The 19,425-nt window shown below is 39.1% G+C and overlaps 1 protein-coding gene across 3 annotated transcripts in view; it reads right to left on the bottom strand.

Moving 5' to 3' along the window:
- Positions 1-316: 316 nt before the first annotated feature.
- Ccdc112 (coiled-coil domain containing 112) overlaps positions 317-19,425 on the bottom strand; it is a 57,182-nt gene continuing 38,073 nt past the window's right edge. For all 3 annotated transcript variants that reach the window (XM_085699904.2, XM_085699903.2, XM_048419158.3), the window contains 9 exons: positions 18,000-18,121; positions 13,224-13,345; positions 9,592-9,681; positions 7,426-7,501; positions 6,678-7,068; positions 4,473-4,886; positions 2,739-2,834; positions 1,686-1,804; positions 317-1,255 (listed from right to left, as the gene is read on the bottom strand). In XM_085699904.2, coding sequence (XP_085556030.2) covers positions 1,225-1,255; positions 1,686-1,804; positions 2,739-2,834; positions 4,473-4,886; positions 6,678-7,068; positions 7,426-7,501; positions 9,592-9,681; positions 13,224-13,345; positions 18,000-18,046 — 1,386 coding nt within the window. In that variant the 5' untranslated portion in view covers positions 18,047-18,121 and the 3' untranslated portion in view covers positions 317-1,224. The remainder of the gene's footprint in view (positions 1,256-1,685; positions 1,805-2,738; positions 2,835-4,472; positions 4,887-6,677; positions 7,069-7,425; positions 7,502-9,591; positions 9,682-13,223; positions 13,346-17,999; positions 18,122-19,425) is intronic.

The following is a 19,425-nucleotide window of genomic DNA, read 5'->3' as shown; positions in this document are numbered from 1 at the left end:
TTATGTATATAGTACTTTCCTTATAAGTTGAAACCTAATTAAAGTTATGGTGTGGGAGGTCCTTCTGTGTGTTGCTTTTCTTGGTTAATGAATAAAGAAACTGCCTTGGCCTGTTGATAGGGCAGATCTTAGGTAGGCAGGGAAGACAGAATTGAGTGCTGGGAGAAAGGACGATGGAGTCAGAGAGACACCATGGATCCTCTGCCTGAGACAGACACCGTTAGAATCTTTGCTGATAAGCCACTGCCACATGGATATACAAATTAATAGAAATGGGTTAAATTAATATAAGAGTTAGCCAATAACAAGCTAGAGCTAATGGGCCAAGAAGTGTTTTAATTAATATAGTTTCTGTGTGGTTATTTCAGTTCTGGGCAGTCAGGACAAACAATCAGCCCCAGGCCCTCCTCCTACAAAGTTAGGATGACATAAAATGTTTTAATATGGAAAACTGAATTGCGTTATAAAATTTTCTACTTTCAGTTCAAAACCATCAGTGTACTGTTTAAACTAGCTTGTTTCAGAAGAAAGAAGGGTCCTACTGTGGGGCAAGCAGAAGAAAACTGTACCAGCCAGTAGAATACAAAGACACAAAAATTTTATAAATCTGTGGATCCAGAAAGCCTAAAAGGAAATCTGACACAGTTGCAGGAAACCTGGAGAATGACATCACACTATATGAGTAAGGTCCATGTAGCAAGGGAGGTTATTTAAAATAGTCTCCATAGAAAACAAAGCATGCTTTAATCAAATACAAAATATTCATTACACAAAATGAAACAACTGACAAATTACCATTTTGTTAAACTTAGAAAAAGTACTAAGTTATTAAACAACTCTTTAAAAAAAGACACTTTATGTTTTTGTTACTCAAGCTTAGTTACTTCCAAGTTATAAAAGTTACAAAATTTTGGCTTAAAAAAGACTGATTCTCCCAAATTATTTCCTAAGCCATGATAAAACGTATTTAAATAGAATAATGTTTGTAACATAAACCTATTTAAATAGCATTCATATTAACACTAGGCCAACATATAGCATCTCTGTAGACACGAAATACTGCCAGTGCTACTGACACTTCAAACCTCTCAGTTCATACACAGCACAAAAACCAACCTGACTACACTACTAACATTTAAACAGCAAAGTGAATCACCGGCTCCTGAAACAGCAGTACTAGCATTCTCGTCAAGTGAACAGCAATTGCATTATCTCATAGTCCCTCTAGATTCCTTGTCTCCAGCTTGGAATGGCCCTAAAGAGAAAATGAGGAAAGCCATTATAAATATGCAGGAAGATCAAAACAACAACAAAAAACTACTCATTAAATGACAACTTAAAATATACACAGGGTTGGTGAGATGGCTTTGTGGGTAAAGGCACTTCCAACCAAACCTGACAATCCAAGGTGGATTCCTGAGACCCACATGGTGGAAAAAGGGACACAAACCCTAGTTATGCCCTGACAGTCACATGTACACCACAGTAACCATAGCACTCACATGACCATACAACACAACATACAATACATATATAATAAAAGGTTAAAAATACACATATGCTTTATCAATCTATTAATGAAAATACATATCCAGAAACTGCATAAGATATAAATATGCATAAAACTGCATAAGATAAATCATTTATAAATCTTTATAAATGATCCCTTTCTACTGCCTTCTCACCTGTGTGGGATATGGAGCAGTGGCCCGGAGCCTGATGGGCCTATCTTTTTGGTTCGTTCTTCCCAGCCTTTGGTAGGTCTATAAAGCCTAGAGGGGTCTCTGCTGACATTATTTTCAACCTGTGGTCAGAAGTAAAATAGTATCAGTTAACTTCTATGAACTACATTCGTACTAAGTGAGATCTTTAGTGACACAAAGCAGTGTTAAAAAGTGTACTTGGCTATTACCCAAACGTGAAGTAACTAATGTGACCAAAATGAGCTCCAACTGTGCTTATACCACTTAACATCAATTAGTAAACGGCTAATTTATCCTTTTCTAGTTCTCTATTATTTCATTTCTGTGTTAATTAAAGAAATAGACTACAGCTTAGTGTGATAGCAGTAAATAAATGTAAAATAGATTAACATCAGTTAAGTCAGTGAGATACCTCATTGATCCTGAGCTGTTACCTATGAAACTAGGCAATGCCCACAGCTACACAGATGCAGAATGGAGGTTCAGAAAGAATGATGATGAGAACAAGACAGAAAACTCAGGGTGACAGAAAAGAGTGCTTCTAAAGTAAATGGCAGAGCTAAATAGCTAAAAAAGTATTAAGTTGTTATCTGTGGTATGTAAGTGTGAAATATAAAGCAGGGAGATAATGAGATGTAAGTGGAGTAGATCTGCCCATCTCCTTAAAGTCAAGGAGTCAGGACAGTGAGGAAGGAGCCGGGGGAAAGTGTGCTATGCTGCTGGTGTGATTACATATTCTTGACTGTAGATTGCAAAGAGCTAGGTGAAACCATTTGGACTGGTTTTGTTATAAAGAAATGATAAATATCTGAAGAGATGACTATGCTTAAATATCACATAATTACATGTTATATAAGTGAGGAAATATGTACTTTATTAATGTGAAAAATTATGGTTATATATTGGTTGAGGAAGTAAGTTTAAAAAGTAAAGGTAAATTAAAGCAGGGCACGATGGCATACACTTGTGCATTCAAAGCTAGCCTGGGCTGCATGGCAACATCTGTCTCAGAAACAAATGAAATAGACGGAGTACCTTTTCTTTTAATTTGGCCAGTCGCCTTTGCTTTTCTGCCTTTTCCTCTTCTTTTGACTGTCTATCTAGAATTTTCAATTCAAGTTTATGCAAATCCTAAAAAAAGTACCAACAAAAAAGATGACATTAAGAAAACAAAATTAACTAAAATTTTTGTCCTTAAGTGTTTGCAATTTAAATTACCTCAGCTGCCAACACTCATTCCTTCAAAGGTGTTTTCTTTCCTTCCTTCCAACATACCAATCCCAGTTCCCCCTCCCTCCCCATCAGCTCCTCAGAGAGGGTAAGGCCTCCCCTGGGAAGTCAGCTGAAGGTGATGTTTCCAAACAAAGGCTGCATTTCCCTGACCGCAGCCATGCAGACACTTTCTGCATTACCTTTATTTCAGATCTCATTTGCTGTACTCACAGGTTCAGTCTAAACCTCTTAATAAGCAAACTAAACCCATTTATGTATCAATAAAGGTAGGTCTCATCTGGGGTCTCTCATATAATTTCATATTTTCAAGTTTCTTTTTTTAATGGAGCCTGTTTACTATGTGTGTTGGGGAGATGAGTAAGCACGATATCTTTTGTTACTCAGTAACATTTTTATGTATAAACTAAGAGAAATGAACTAATTTCACACCACTCATCTATTTTTATCTGTTTTCCTCTATACTTCCCTTTATGAATGTTGCTACTATGCATTACGATACACATTAGCAATTCATAACATTTTACTCAGTGACAGTTACTTGTTTATGTGTTGTGTATCTTAGAATAACCTTCCCTGTCTTGCTTAGATAACACATCCAACCTGGCTCATAGCCTCCTCGCTCTTGGTTCCCATGTGTTTTAAAGATATTAAAGTATAACATTCTGTGTGTGTGTGTGTGTGTGTAGGAATTGAACCTAGAGCCTCCAACATGCTAGACAAGCGATCTTCCACTGAACTACATCCCCAGCAGTACACTGAAGTGTTCATAGCTTCCCCACAGACAACACTGTTGACACTCCTCCAAGCCCATAGTCATGCTTTCCCTTCTGTTTGAGAACAGCTCTCTTTCCCTGTTCCTTCAAGACTCAAGTCAAGCATTGCCTTCTCTCTAACAGTCATAGATACCAGAGCTATCTCTGGTGAGTTCCTCTGTATTTCCTGTCTATACCTTAATTACAACACCATTGGTTCTAATTAGTGGTGTGATAAACACATAATCAAAAGAAACTTTAGGGGGGAAAAGATTTATTTCAGCTCACAGTTGTAGTTTATCACTGAGAGGAATTAGTGTAGCATCCTGGAGCAGGAACTGAAGCAGAGGCCATGGAAGAGCTCTGCTTACTAGGTGCTTACCCCTGGTGTGCTCGGCCTGCTTCTTACACAATCCAGGACCACCTGTGCAGAGGCAGCACAGTTGGCGGTGGGCAGGGTTTAGTTAAGAATAAAGATGCCCCACAGATATGCCTATAGGCCAATCTGATAGAAGCATTTTTTCAATTCAAGTTCCCTCTTCCCAGATGAGCCTTGATGTGTCAGCTTGACAAGAAATCTGACCAGGGCACTATCACGTTACTTGCATATATCTTTTCACTAAAGTGTGACTGACTAGAAGTTGGGAGTGAAGTGTGCTCAGTTATAGGAGGCCAGTGCAGGTGTGCTGTATAAGATGATGGGATGAACTCTGTGTAACCAAACCCAGAAATGATGCTTTCATGAACCACACCCGTAAATTACTCAGGAAGGATCTTTACTCACTCTTTCTTGGAACCTGGAAATCTCATCAGCAGCAGTTTTCCTTTTTTCCGCCTTTTCTGTCTTTTCCTTTATCTCCTTCTCAAGTCTCAGGAACTCCTCCTGCTCTTTCTTTTGCTGGGTGTAACTTTCTAGGAGTAGTTTTAACTTAAACTGCCGCTGGCGCTCTTTCTGCTGCTTCCTCTCTCTCTCCTCTTCTTCTCTGAGCTGGGAAGCATGCTTCATTGACACCTCTATACTTTTCTGCTTTTTCCAAGCTTCAATTGCCAGTTTCTGCTTCTTTCTCTGTTCCTCTTTCTGCTTTTGGTTATCTTCTGGTTTGCAATGAGAAGGCATAGGTGTGTTGTCTGCCTTTTCTTTTAGCTTGAGTATTTCCTCCTTCTTTTGCTGCTTTTTGGTTTTCCAATTTTGAATAGACTAAAGTTAAACCAAAACAAAAAACAAGCATGCGTTTAATTAGTCCATGACATTTAATACAGCCTCAGTTCTAGTTTCCAGAAAAGATGTTGATTTGTGCATTCTGATGTTTAGGTTTTTGGTTTTGTTTTAAATCTGTGCAACTTTTTTCTACTCACATTTTAAAATATTACTGTATCCTGTAAATCTCCGGACCCTGGGCTATTCTTTGGCCTTCCCCTTCCAGCAGGAACCCTCTTCCATCTCCGCCACCCTTGGGTACTGCCACTTGCCTCTAATCACCTCACTTGAAGCTGTATTATTTGAGAATAGATTCTGGCTTTGCCATTTATTAGGCATGAGTCTGGATGAGTCTCTAGTTTAAGCTCTGCTCATCTCCTGTGGTGTTTGAATGAGACTGGCATCATATATTTGAATGCTTAGTCGTCAGTTGGTGAATTGTTTGGGAAGGATTGGAAGGTGTAATCTTGTTAGACAATATGTGTTTCTGATCATGGGCTGAGGTTTCAAGTGCACACACCATTCCTAGCTTAGCTCTCTCTGTCTGCCTCATGTGTGTGAAAAAAAGATGTAAGCTCTCAGCTCCTGTCCCAGCACCATGCCTGTCTCCTGCCTGCTCCTTCCCTGATGCATGGACTCTAACCCCCTGGAACCATTAAGCTACAAATCAGACGCTTTCTTTCATAAGTTGCCTCAGTCATGGTATTTTGCCATGGCAATAAAAAGTAACGTAAGACATTCATAAAATGGTAGGAAGTAATTCTTATACAGGGTTATTGTGACAATTAAATGAGTTGGTGCCTGATATATGATGCTTCATAATTTCAGGAAAAAATTTAAAAGTTCCATCTCCAATATGAATATGTAAAAATTATTTAAAATTCTAGCAACCTGTATATATAATATGCTACCTACTATATTTTTCAGCCCCCATCCTGGTCAGGAAACTATTTCCTCATCTTTCCTTACAGTGTATCATTCATTCATTCATCCATTCAATAAATCCCACACAGTGAAATAATATGAAAAGCAGAGCTATAGGATTAAGAGATGATTAGCAGTGTCTAGACAGTGCCACTCAATATGCCGGACCTCGAACACAGCAGGAATTTGTGACAGAATGTACTTCTTCCTTACAGGGCAACTGACTGTCAGTCACTTTATCTCATGCTAGGTGGTCAGGTTTACAGACCGGAATCCAGTCCATGGATCAGCTTGAGTGGCACAGTTCCAGGTGAGATGCGGCACAGACACGCTACGGGGCACGTAGGAACGTTGTTAGTGAAGGCCCCAGGGGACCACTTATTTTGGGGTTGGCAAGAAGATGCTAGCCTTTAATCTAGGAATACTCTGTAAGTCACAAAAGGGATGGGAAAAGGAGATATACATAAAAAGAGAAGGTATTCAAAGGTACTCCAGAGCATGTCTTATTATCATTATTTATCCAAAAGACGAGCTATAGTAAAGGTGTTTTCCCCTAGAAACTAAGGTAGCCTCTTCCTGCCGTCTGTATGGCTCTGAATCAGTCGCATCCTAGGAGTGCAGAGACACAGTCCAGTGGGACATTGTGTAATTTCTTGTGGTACAAATGTTTGATCTTCGGAAGTTCAGCTGCAGTTGTCCCATTGAGTACAAGTTCCCTACCTACTCAACATCTTGTTTTCATCTGCTCTAAGAGCTCCTGGGCTGACTTTATGCTGTTTGTGGAACACTGATGATTCAGTTAAGAGTTCTGCACAGTGCCTGGCACACACACATGATGCACAAGAGCTGTTGTAACTATACTGTTACCTCTTTTTTTCTCTCCTCTAGAGTCAGAAACTTCTGATACCACTTCTCGTGTTGCTCAACTTCATGCAGTGTTCTTCCTGGAAGGTGTTCTGCAGCCTCCTTGATGAATGCTGGCTTCCCCTTATGTTTGCTCCTCACTTTCACAAAGTTCTGGTGGTCAAAATCGTCCCAGCCCCCCTGTCGCCCCCCTGTTTGCTGAAGGAATTTTTCAAACTCCACAACTTCTTCTGGCAGAGTACTTGGTGCCACTCTGTCTACGGGGACTTTGCTCGAGAGCGCTCTGAATGCTTTCTCTGTTTCTGAATTTCCCAAAGCCCAGGAGTCAATTCTCCTGGAGATGGCATTCAGCTCATTATTAGTTGTTCTCTCTTCTTGAATAAGCTCTTCATAGCTAAAATTAAGAAAAATGAAGTGTGAATAACATACCAACCAATCCATATTAGCCCTTCACTCCCCTGAAAATTTAATTATCCCCGACTCTGCTTCCTCTCCCCTTGTTGACATTTCCAATATTAATAATTATATTCATATCTGAGTCTTAAAAGAAATGTTTCCTCAAACATGAACAGTCTTTCAAACTTTTGAGAACTTCTAGTGTACATGAATGAAAATTTGTTTTAAGAATGAAAGGCTGTCTAAACTCTAGGACAGAAGAGAGACTGTAAGACTTGTAGTACATTGACAACCTAAAAGTGAGTTATTAGAAAACCAAGGTCAAAACTTTAGAATAAATGAGTTTAAAACATACATCAGTCTCTGTTCTTCTTTAAAGGTATTGATTGCATTTTCAATTTCTTCCATCATTTCTCTGAGCTTTTCAACAACTGTAAAAAAAAGTCATATTTCAATATAGTTAAGTTAATAATTAGGAGAAAATACAGACTATCCCTAATATAAAATCATTTCTTAACCTAAGAAATTAAGAAAACTGCTCACAAGTATATTTTGTGATTACAATTTCTTATTAAAAGTATTGTTCTACACACCCATATTATTAAATTCTGTAATCAGTATTACTTTTATAAGAACTATTTCATACTACACATACTATTGTTTGACTTGCAAAATTTTTGCACTGTTTTGGTTAAAAAAAATGTGGATAGCCAGGCACAGTGGTGCACCCCTTTAATCCCAGCACTTGGGACATGGAAGCAGACGAATCTATGAGTTGGAAGGCAGTCGGAGCTACATATTGAGACCTAAAAAAACAAAAAAAAACCCAAAAAAGTTATGCTTAACTTTGCATATAAATACATATACTATTACTACTCTTTTTCTGTGGCTATATGTGGTATTTGATTATCTAAAACTATTTGATTTGTTTAATTTTCCTGTTGAGGAGCCTTTAATATGCACAATAGTTAAGTCCTTGCGCGCGCGCGCGCGCGCGCGCGCGCGTGTGTGTGTGTGTGTGTGTGTGTGTGTATTTATTTATGCATATATGTATGTATGTATTTAAGCATGTCCAAGTAAGTATTTTGAAAACATGACTAGTAAAACTTGAATTTCTGACTAAGGAAAGTCTGTGTACGGTACGTTAGGCTCACCTTTCTGCAGTGCAGACGCATTCTCTGCATAGCTGCTAACCCGTTCTCACTGCCTTCCTCCATATACTTTAGATCACTTCCAAAGGAAGGAAAGAACTGTCATCACTCTAGCTGACATTTTGGTGGTTATTAATAAGCATGGATATTTGTTTCATCTGAGCTTTGTATTTCTTTTGATACCCTTGTGCCTTATAATCTCTGTCCATTTTCCTATCACTGTTTCTCTTGGTTGCCCTAATTTGTAGACATTTTATATATCTTATGAATATTCAATTATTACATTACATAAGTAGATATACTTTTCTAATTTGTTTTTTAACAATATTTATAGGTTTGAGTGTTTTTAAAATGGTCAATTATGGTCCTTTTTTCTTTAGATTTTGTTCTTTTTTAAAAAAAAGATTTATTTAATTAAATATACAGTGCTCTACCTGTATGCATGCTTGCAGGCCAGAAGAGGGCGCCATTTCTCATTACAGATGGTTATAACCACCATGTGGTTGCTGGGAATTGAACTCAGGACCTTCAGAAGAGCAGGCAGCGCTCTTAACCACTGAGCCATCTCTCTAGCACCCTTGTTCTTTTCTTATACAACAGAATATTACCAAATAGTTGTTACATGTTCCCTCTAGCATGTTATGACCTCACTGAATGTAATGAATACTACCCGTTCTTTTCCCATTTTCCAGTTTTACACTTGCCATACTCCAAACACTGCACCTGTCCTCTAGAGCACTGTTCATTCCACCCTGCCCCAAACCCACCAGAAGGTCTATGAGCTCCACTGCACAGTTTACGGAATGAAAGCTCGGAGATCTAGTCATTTCCCTAAAATGTCCTAACCAATAAATGGCAGGCCAAGGCTTTGATCCAGTATATTCTGAGCACCAGTCAGGAATGAATTTTGAAACAGAAGGTGAGGGTGTGATTTTTCCCCCTCTCACAAATTAGCATTTGTCCCAGTAGAGTCAAACCATTCCTTACATATTTTAAATACTTTTGAAAAATATTTTTTTTTCAAAAGCCAATGACAGGATAAGCAGCGTAAGGGCTATGAATTTAGAAGTCTTTTTCTACTTAGATGCCTAAATCTGAACCTTCCTATGCCAGTGTTTCCACCTTATGGTGTCTCTTCTGCCAAATTTATAATGTTAAGGACTGAATGGCAGTTCAAAGGCTGAAAATCCCACGTAAGCTCCAATACTCCACTTCTCCACTCTAAGCTTATTAATTCCTAACTAATGAAGTAGGGCTGGCTCCATGATTGCCAAATGAAAGACACACTTATAGAAAAGCATGCATGTTCTAATGCACCAACAGGAAAAGGTAATATATAAAAGAGAATCTTATATCTTATATCTTCTTACAGTCAGGCGTTGGTTTCACGTCTTTCAGCTGGTGCTGAAGTTTCTTCACATTGTTATGTATTTTGGCCAACTGTTGCTGGATCTTTGCTCCTGTAAGGAAAAGTCCATACTTTAATTCTGTGACAAGTGTGGCTACAATTAGGCTTCTGCAGATAAATTCATACAGTCCTTTAGTGAAAGAAAGCCAACCAAACAGCAGCCATTTATGTAAGAACCATCTAGACATCAGGTGTCGTTGCTCTAAATAAAGCATGACACTGTAAACCTGTGTCATGGAGATGCATCTTTCTTTCCTTCTATGGAGACAGACTTAGGGACGATCATTTTAAAAGCATGTCAACTAACTTAAGCTTAACACATTTTATTCTCTGTTTTGTTTTTTGTTTGGTTGGGGTACTTTTTATTTGTTTGTTTGCTTGGTTTTGGTTTTTTATACAGGGTTTCTCTGTGTATTCCTGGCTGTCCTGGAACTAGTTCTGTAGACCAGGCTGGCCTCAAATTCACAAGAGCTCCTCCTGCCTCTGCCTCCTGAGTGCTGGGATTAGAGGTGTGCGCCACCACTGCCTGGGTCACATTCTGTACTTTCAAAGCATCTTTCTTTTTAACTTGTTGTAATTTCTGAAAACAAAAACTGATTTTAACTTTATTTTGGAAATATTAAAACTGTCTAACCAACACTAATTCTGTGTGTGTTGTATGTGATTTTATCTGTGCACATGTACATACACATGTGTGTGGAGGCCAGAGGCCAATGTCAGGGGTCCTACTCTTACTGTTTTCTAAGTTACTAACATAACAGTAAGAGGGTAAAGTCCTCTTTTTAAAAAATGTATTACATTTATTTTTATGTGTTTTACATGTCACAATGCATGTGTGGGAGTCACACAACAACTTTTAGGAGTTGGTTCTCTCTCTCCACCATGCAGGTCCCAGATAGCAAACTCCCCTCATAAGGTAAGCTTCCCAACCAGCCAAGCCATCTTGCTGGGCACTCGGCTGTTACCTGAGGTAAGGTTTCTCACTGCACCTGGACAGTGGGTTCTGGGGATCTGCCTGTTTGAGCTTCCACAGCACTAACACTGTAGAGAAACACAATCATACCTCATTTTCTTTACATGGCGATTAAGGATCTGAACGTGGCTCCTCAGGTTTTCTCTCCAACCCATGACAAGTATTAATTCTATGGAGACTGACAAAGTTCCCATAGTGTATTAATTTTACCTAAACACTACTCTTAAAAGGTATGTATGGTACCTACTGGTTTCTAAGCCACAAACTGCCAAGAATAATCAAAGAATCACCCAGAAGAAAAAAAGTAAATGAATAGTAAAAAGTACAAAAACAAAATAATGACCTGGGATTTTCAGGTGCTTAGCACCAGAAAGGCTGGTTTTCTGAAGTAGTTATGCTGGTACGTTTATTTAGATGAGTAGGTTGATGGTATAAACACTCGCACTCATTCCTAGCTATGCAAACGACAGGATCGTTCTGTCATAATCAAGTAGTCTATGCAGCCTCCTTTTGTTTGTTTACTTTTGTTTTGGTTTGTTTTTTCAACTTGTCACAAGCATAAAACTCCAAAAGTTTTTTATTGATCAATAGGTTTGGTGACAGGGCCTCCAAGTATGAATATTTGACTTTGGCATGGTTCCACTTTAAGACAAACATACAAGATTTCAAGCAAATTCTTTGTTGTAAAGTTCTTTTTATCATGATATATATGTCTCTATGTCTGTATGTATATGCTCACACACGTGTGTAGGCACCAGCAGAGGCCAGACAAGAACACTGAATCCCCTGGAGCTATCTTACAGGAGGCTGAGAGTCTCCCAGAGTGAGTGCTGGGAACTAACTCCAGTCTTTTGCAAAATCAACTGGTGCCAGCGTCTCTCCAGCCCCTGAGCTCCACTTTTGAAGTTCCACTCTACAAAATTTCAAAGTTCAACAAGACACAGAAACATCAACCCTTTATTAGAAAGCTTGGTCCTCTACTGGGATTTAATTGAAGAAATTCTCCTGAGGGACAATGTGGCCGCACTGACAGGGAAACTGCAGCAGTCGGGAGGCAACAAAGAGGGCGGGTGACAGACAGGTGGAAGCAGGTAAAGGAACGGAAGGAAGAACTTTGTCAGCAAAGTTAAATAACTAGCAAGTGGTTTATTTTTTGCCATGGCCCATATACAATTATGCAATCTTATTTTGTTATTTGGAAATGAAACAATGTACAGCTATTCACAGGCAATAAAAATTTAGGCATTTATCAAAAACCAAGGCATGGTCCCTGAGTAAGGGATAGTTATTTGCTTCTTCAGAGTTGTGACCCATGAAGAAGAATGTGTCTCTTTGCATAGAGACCAGGTGTTCCCTCCTTTGTTAGGTATACAATATTCATCATGAATGACAAACAAAAGGACAGAAAACAGTAATTAAATTAGAGCTGCATTGAAAAAGAAAAATGAGTTGGACATGGTGGCACGTGTCCATAATGCCAGCATTGGGAAATGGGCAGGAGGCTCAAGAGTTCGAGGTCAGCATTGGCAAGTGAGGGAGGTCAAAGTCAGTCTGGGCCACAGGAGACTTTGCTTCAAAGGAACTAAAGAAAGGGCAAAACAAGTCGCCTAAAATACAGAGTTCAGATCCTCTGTTTAAGGACATAGCAGGCAATGAAAGAACAGCCTGCCAGTGTCTGCAGAAGAGCAAGTAGCAATCCCTAGGACATCACCATCTAGATTTCTTTCCGAATCCAGGAATGGACACTTGGTAGGCGGTATCTCTATCCTATCCCTTTCCTCATTCCAGCAGAAGGCGAAAATGAATCTTGCTACTACCTGACAGAAGATGACTTTTTAAAATGGTATGACCCTATATTTAGAAAGAAAAAATCACTAGAATTATTTTAAGTGTAATAAGACAGTATCAGGAGCAGTTTAATCTCTACCTAGAAAATCAGTGTTTTTCTTTCTTCTTGCAAATCAATGTTTTAAAGCTTAGTAATGGCCATTATTTCTTCCATGAGCAATTCTAAGTGGCTTTTGTATTATAAGGATTTTTGCAAAGTGCAGACTCTACAAGGTATTCTCAGCTCCTATGACAATGATTAATGTACATAACAAACAACAACACCTTCACAGTATAAGCTGTAAGGTATTCTCTTGTATTTCATCTCAGTATCAGACACAGTTCTCTGGAGGTAGAAACTGTAGGCTTTAGAACGTTGACAAGGAAACTTGGGCTTGGGCATGGCCTGTTCTTATCTCTTTGTATGGTCAGTGGCGTTGACTCTGACTCTACTGATGTTTACTGGGTCTAGTATTAGCAGTCAGCAATGCCAAAGTTATTGATGAGTTAGACCCAGATAGCACAGGAAATGAAGTATTTTAATTTTTTAAATATTAACAGTTTTTGCTGACTTAATTAATTCAAAATCAAGTCTAACCTATTAATATGGAAGAAAAAGAAAACAATTCAGTTAGAATGAACTTCAAAATAAAGTAAATACATGTCCTTAAGAAACAAACTTATCACCAGTCATGTATCTCCACTGAACAACAGTCAATGCACAAGTACAACACAGGCCACCACTAGTCTTTAGATCACTTAACAGTTTGTAATTCACCTTGAACCCAACTTACTCTCGATCTTCCTGCTGTTTATCAGTTTGTTCTCCAGCTCTTCCAGCATGCTGTGCTCAGTTCTGAAGTCCCCTCTTTGGTTGTAGAAATGACTGTGTTTATCTTTTTCTATAACAATAACTCTTTAGGAAAAGAAACAGATGGTAGAAATATGAATTAAGTATATTTTAGTTGTTTAAAAAATGAAGATATTCAAAATAATTGGTATTTTACATTCAATTACATTTAAAAAGGAATATAATTATTTAGACTAATAAGGTTAAGGGGTCAAAACATTACCTAACTTTAGCTAAAATTGGACTTACTTGTTAAGTTCAATTTTAAACAACTATAATTTAAACTATTACATATTTCCTTTGAAAATACAGAAACCTTTGGCTCTGAGGTTCAAATTGTTAGTTACCATCCTCAAGAAAAACAAAACCAAATATCCTACTAAGGAGGCTTTCTTAAAGTTGGTGGAGAAATCAATTTTCTCAATGTTTGTTTTCCTTCTCCCACAAGATATTTACCCTAAATGTTAAGAATACCTAAGTATTTAATATTTACCCTCTAGTCCTGAATCTAATACACAGCTGGATGTCTCCAGCCCTTGGCGTCACTGCACAGAACCTGAGAGGCAATGCTCTCCATCATTTCCCAGTGCTTTCCACCTTGCAGCACAGAGAAAGGTTTACACTGACAGCCACAATGGGAGAAACGGTGAGACTGAGCAGGCCCTGTGGGCTGTGGGCTGTCTCCGTGCATTGTGAGATGATGTAAGGTAACGCAGAATTGCAAGGATTTCATCCTACATAACAACTCTAACAGACAGAGAATGGCTACCAAAGCCCTGTTAAGGCTGAGAATCCTAGCAAGGTCTTATCGGGTACCAGAGACATTACTGTGACCCAAACAGAAATGTCTGCTGTGGATACAGGATATGTGATGATAGTTACATTTTGCTACTCATAGACTAGAAACATTAACATTGATTTTCAAATGTACTAATACTGTGATACTGTGGACAACAGTGAATGTTCAGTAAACACCACTGTTTAAGAGAAAAAACATGGACTGTATGACAAAAAAAAATGAAATAAGTGGAAATCTTATAATATACAGAATGGATCTGAGAGGAACAGAAACCAGGGGGACAATAAATTGAAGGATCATTGAAAAAACAGCTCAAGGACACAGTATTCCAAACCATTCCCTGCCTTCAGTGGGACCAGTCATGTGATGCAGTGGGCTTTAGGCAGAGCAGCACTGCTCAGGAGAAACATGGCTTCCAGGTAGCTGAAGACGGCAGGGAAAAGCCCTGCTTATTTCCCAGCAGCTTCAGTGCAAGCTGTGGATTGGGTGTGGAAATCTGATCTGACTCCAGGTTAGACTCACAGGCTCTCATCAGGAAGCTCTACATATCCTAGCAGAAGCTACAGACCCAGGGTCAGAACCAGACTATAGGCATGTACAGAGTTTCACAACCCATAGCAAAAGTTACGGATCCAGGCAAGAGGCGCATGCAGACACAGGACAATACCTGACTCTCAGAAGAGGACTTGAGACAGAGCCACCAGCCCCAAATACCAGTCCCACAGAAGAAAATTACACTTCAACCCTTCACTTCAACCCTTTTATGGCTTAGTTTCTCTCCACTGAACAATGCAAATGTCACCACTGAAAGAAAAAAGGGGGGTGGAATTTTAAAAAGAAAAAAATTCTAGAAGGAAGGAAGGAAAGAAGGAAGGAAGGAAGGATAAAGAGAGAGACAAGGAAAGAGTCAACCAACAAACTAACACCAGATGCACAGGTCCCAGCAGAGAAACAACACGAAAACTGAAGGCATCGTGTCCCTCCACAAATCACTGGTCTCCTAAGAATGGCACCTGCTGCAAACATCCTGAAAGAACATTCAGACAAAGCATCCAAAAGAATGAGGATGCTCAAACAACTCAGAGAAGACATGACTGAGCCGAACGTCATTCCAAAGACATGAAAATGTAATTCAACAAAGAGAACTGCTGAAGAAAACACAAACTGAAAATAAGAAATGCTTTAAATAAGAATCTCATTAACAACAACAACAACAACAAAAAACCTCAGTGGAAATCCCAGCCAGTAGAACAGATCATGGAGAAAAGAGAAAATTGGGGCTAGAAGATAACATGCATAAATTGGATCACTCAATGAAGGTAAATGATCAATTAAATAAATGAATAAAATGAGGGGGGCTCTGAGACACCATGAAAATACCCAACCTTTGGATCATGGGCATAGGAAAAGAAGAAGGCATAGAGAATAAATTTATAGGAGAAAATTTCCCAAACCTGGAGAGAGGCCCATCTATATACAAGACACTGAAAGAACTCAGAAGAAACTAGAAAAAAAATTCCTTGTTCATATTATAATTAAAAATCACAAAACAATTAAAAGGTATAAAAGCTGCAACATGAAAAAGTCAAGTCACTTATAAAGGTAGGCCTATCAGAATAACAGCTGATCTTTAACAGAAACTTCAAAGCCAGGGTGTTATAATTAAGAGATTGTTTTGAGTTTCAGAAGAGACTTTGGACTTTTAAACAGTGTTGCTACTGTCAAAGACCCTGGAGACTTTTGAAATTAGACTAAATGCATTATTTGCATTATTTGACCACAAGCCCATGGGGACCATGGAGTGAAAGTAGTGATCTGAATAAGAACGGACCCCAAGCTCATGTATCTGAATATTTGATTCAGTTAGTGGAACAATTTGAGAAGGATCAGGAGGTGTAATGTCATTGGAAGTGGTGTGTCACTAGGGGGAGGCTTTGTGGCTTCAAAGAATTCATGCCTTTCTAAGAGTGTTCTCTCTCTCTCTCTCTCTCTCTCTCTCTCTCTCTCTCTCTCTCTCTCTTTCTCTCTCTCCAACTCTCTCTCTGCTTCCCACAAGATATGAGTTCTCTGCCTGCCTTCCTGTTGCCATCTTCCTCGTGATGATGATCACAGACTATAACCCTCTCAAACCGTAAGTAGCCTTGGTCATGGTGTCTTATCAAAGCAATCAAGAAGTAACTAAGACACTGTGCTGACTACTTGTAGGTCAATTTGACACAAGCTAATCATCTGAGAAAGGGAAATCTCAATTGAGAAAATGCCTCCATGAGACTGTGCTTCAGGCCATTTTCTAAGTAATTAGTGTGAGAGGGCCAAATCCACCGTGGCCTGAGCTGGTGGTCCTGGGTTTGATGAGAAAGCAGGATAAACAAGTCAGAGGGACGAACCAGTAAGCAGCGCCCCTTTGTGCTCTCTGTGTCAGTTCACACCTCCAGGCTCTGGCGGCTCGAGTTTCTTCTCCATTTGATGATGAACAGTGATGTGGAAGTATAAGTCAGATAAAACCTCTCCTCCCCAAGTTACTTTTGGTCGTGGTGTTCATTACAGCAATAGTAACCCAAACTAGGACAGACAACATACTATTTACTCGGAGAGAAAAAAAGGATTCAGTAATCTAACCCAGTTATGGACCCTGTGATCTACAGTAAGAATTGGCCTGGCGAGACATGACCACTGGTACAGTAGTGGGATCAACTTTATGATAGTAACCAACTACTTTATGATTGTATTTAAAGCCCTCTCCAAAAGACAGAACTCATGCCTGGTACTGCTCACTAGGCCAAAGCCTGTGACTGGCTATATCACAGGCCCTATAGGAGAACCTAATGCTATTATTCTACTAAATGGACATAGCATTGCACTGCCGGGGCCAAGTTCTCACCTTCCTACTCATAAGTCAGTGTATCAACCCTGACCACAGAAGCTTTTAGGGAGATACTAATATAGAGACCCACAAGTGCTCAGATGTAAATGGAACATCAACCTTTTCCCCCAAGGCTTGGGGATCTCTGAGGAAGAGGTATGGAGATATTATAAGTGCTAGAAGTAGAAGATGTGAAACATTAATTGCTGACATGACATGGACATTGTACATATGAACTCAGAACACTAACTGCTTATACAACACATGTATAATATCAAGCCACTCAACATCCCAGCCTGGCATGAATGATGTCCCACCTCTAGCTGAAAAACGACGGGCAATTCGTGGCTCCTGGAGGAGGGAGGTGAAGTTTTTCCCAGGATGTAGGTCCTGAGAAGTTACCTATGCTTCAATAGATGATCCTATACCCATGCATACAGAGGCAGCACCATGTGAACTCAGTATGTTGAAAGAGAGAGAGAGAGAGAGAGAGAGAGAGAGAGAGAGAGAGAAAGAGAGAGCAAGAAATCACATGTTATAGGGAGGGGAAAATAGTGGGGAGGCAGGAACTAAAGGGAAGGGTTAGCCCTACATCAATCATTTACCAACTTCATAACCTAGGAGAAGATACTTAGAGACTTATTCTCTATAATCTTCACTTAAAAATGTTCATAAAGTACCTACCTAAACTGTAGAATAAAATATATTCAATCTGTTATTTGACATATAAAATATAGACCTACCTAAACTGTAGAATAAAATATATTCAATCTGTTATTTGACATATAAAATATAGACATTATTTTGTTTTCCTTAAATTACACTAATATAAAATGATAAAAATAAAACAATTAATTATAATTGAAAACTTTCAGTTATAACTAATTTATGTTAAATAGACTACCTGTGCATTTCCCACCTCCCTCCTTCTTCTTGTTATATTTGTCAAGAAGTTTCCTAACAATGTGGGACTGGGGACTGTGGAGTTCTGTTGATTTTACATTGTTCATAATGAAATAGCTAGTGATATTATTTGAAGACAATATTCTTATACTCACTGATTCTTTAATTTTTCTGCTGTGCGTATGAATTCTGCTTTCTTCATCCGACTAACTTTCTGCTTCCAGTTCTGAAGCTGAGAAGGACGAAGTCCACCGGAAGTACTAAAGCTGCCATCATTCTGCATAAAGAACAAAAGTATCACCAGTGATAAAAGGGGCAAGAGATGTCAAGAGAAATAAAGCATCAAGAGTTTTCTGGGGATAATCGTATGGTCAATCTAGATTCTTTACAAACATACTTTGTGAGCTGGAGAGATGGCTCAGTGGCTGAGAGCACTTAGTGCTCTTACGGAAGACCTAGGTTTGGTTCCCAGCACCCACTTGACGTCTTGTAACGGTCTGTAACTCTAATTCCAGTTCTGATACCCTCTTCTGGCCTCTGCAGGGACCAGACATGCACATGGTTTACACGCAGGCTTGCAGGCAAATATTCATACAGATAAAATAAAAATATACTCTAGAGACAAAAGAAATTCTATCCTAAAATGCTAAATTGAGTGTGAAATATTGTGTTTGGGGATTATTTACAAAAAAGGATGTAACTTATTCACAGTGGCTTCTCATCTACAAACTGAACACTGTGATCTGAGGTGGCAGCAGGGAAGGATGACCTATACTAGCATGGCCCAGTATCGTCAAACCTCTTGAGGAAAGCAGATTTAAAGAGAAAAGTATAAACAATAAAAAGCAGGCAAAACCAAAAAACAAACAACAACAACAACAAAAACAAACAAACCAGAAACTGGGATAAATAGAAAGGAAATAAAGGGGCTGAGGTGGAGAGGCTTGTATTTTCTGTTAGAACACCCCCAAGGGTCTATTTGAAAGACTCACATCAAAGGAAAAAGGGAGACAGTCATTGCACAATCAGATGGGAGGGTGTTAGGTCAAGGGATTAGCTATGCAAATTCTGAGGGCCAGAAAGGCTGGCTAGTAGAGAAAAGACAATTTAGGCAAAAGATTAATAAAGGTGGTTAGAGATGAGAGTAGGCAGGTAGACAGGCAAGCATGCGCTAGATACATAGATGTTTTAGTCACCGGGGCTGTTACTGAGTGTATCAGTGCTGTTCAATGTAAGAGATGGCAACCGCAGGGCATCAGTCAGGAAAGGAAGCTGACACATACGGAGATTACATAGATGGGGTCTCAAAGGGAGCGTGAGAACAAGAGCGGCTGCCTTGAGAGGCTTGGTGAGGGGCAGGTGCCTCTTGGGAGAGCAGCCTTCAGAGCAGGAGTCCCAGCATTTCTCCAAGGTGTTTCAACTCTATCTCCAAAAAAAGGGAGAAATCCAGCTTTTTTCAGCCTTATTAGTATGCAAACTTGCTTTCATCATTAATTAATGGTAAAATTATGTGTAGACCAAATAATTGTTTTAAAACAAATTCCTTAATGATTTATTATCAGTAAATGATTTGTCGGCCTG

Source organism: Myodes glareolus, chromosome 13 (assembly GCF_982192425.1).
Source record: "Myodes glareolus chromosome 13, mMyoGla1.1, whole genome shotgun sequence".
In the NCBI taxonomy this organism is placed as follows: domain Eukaryota; kingdom Metazoa; phylum Chordata; class Mammalia; order Rodentia; family Cricetidae; genus Myodes; species Myodes glareolus.
Note: the sequence above shows the minus strand (reverse complement) of the source record. Positions and strands in the feature narration are given on the sequence as shown.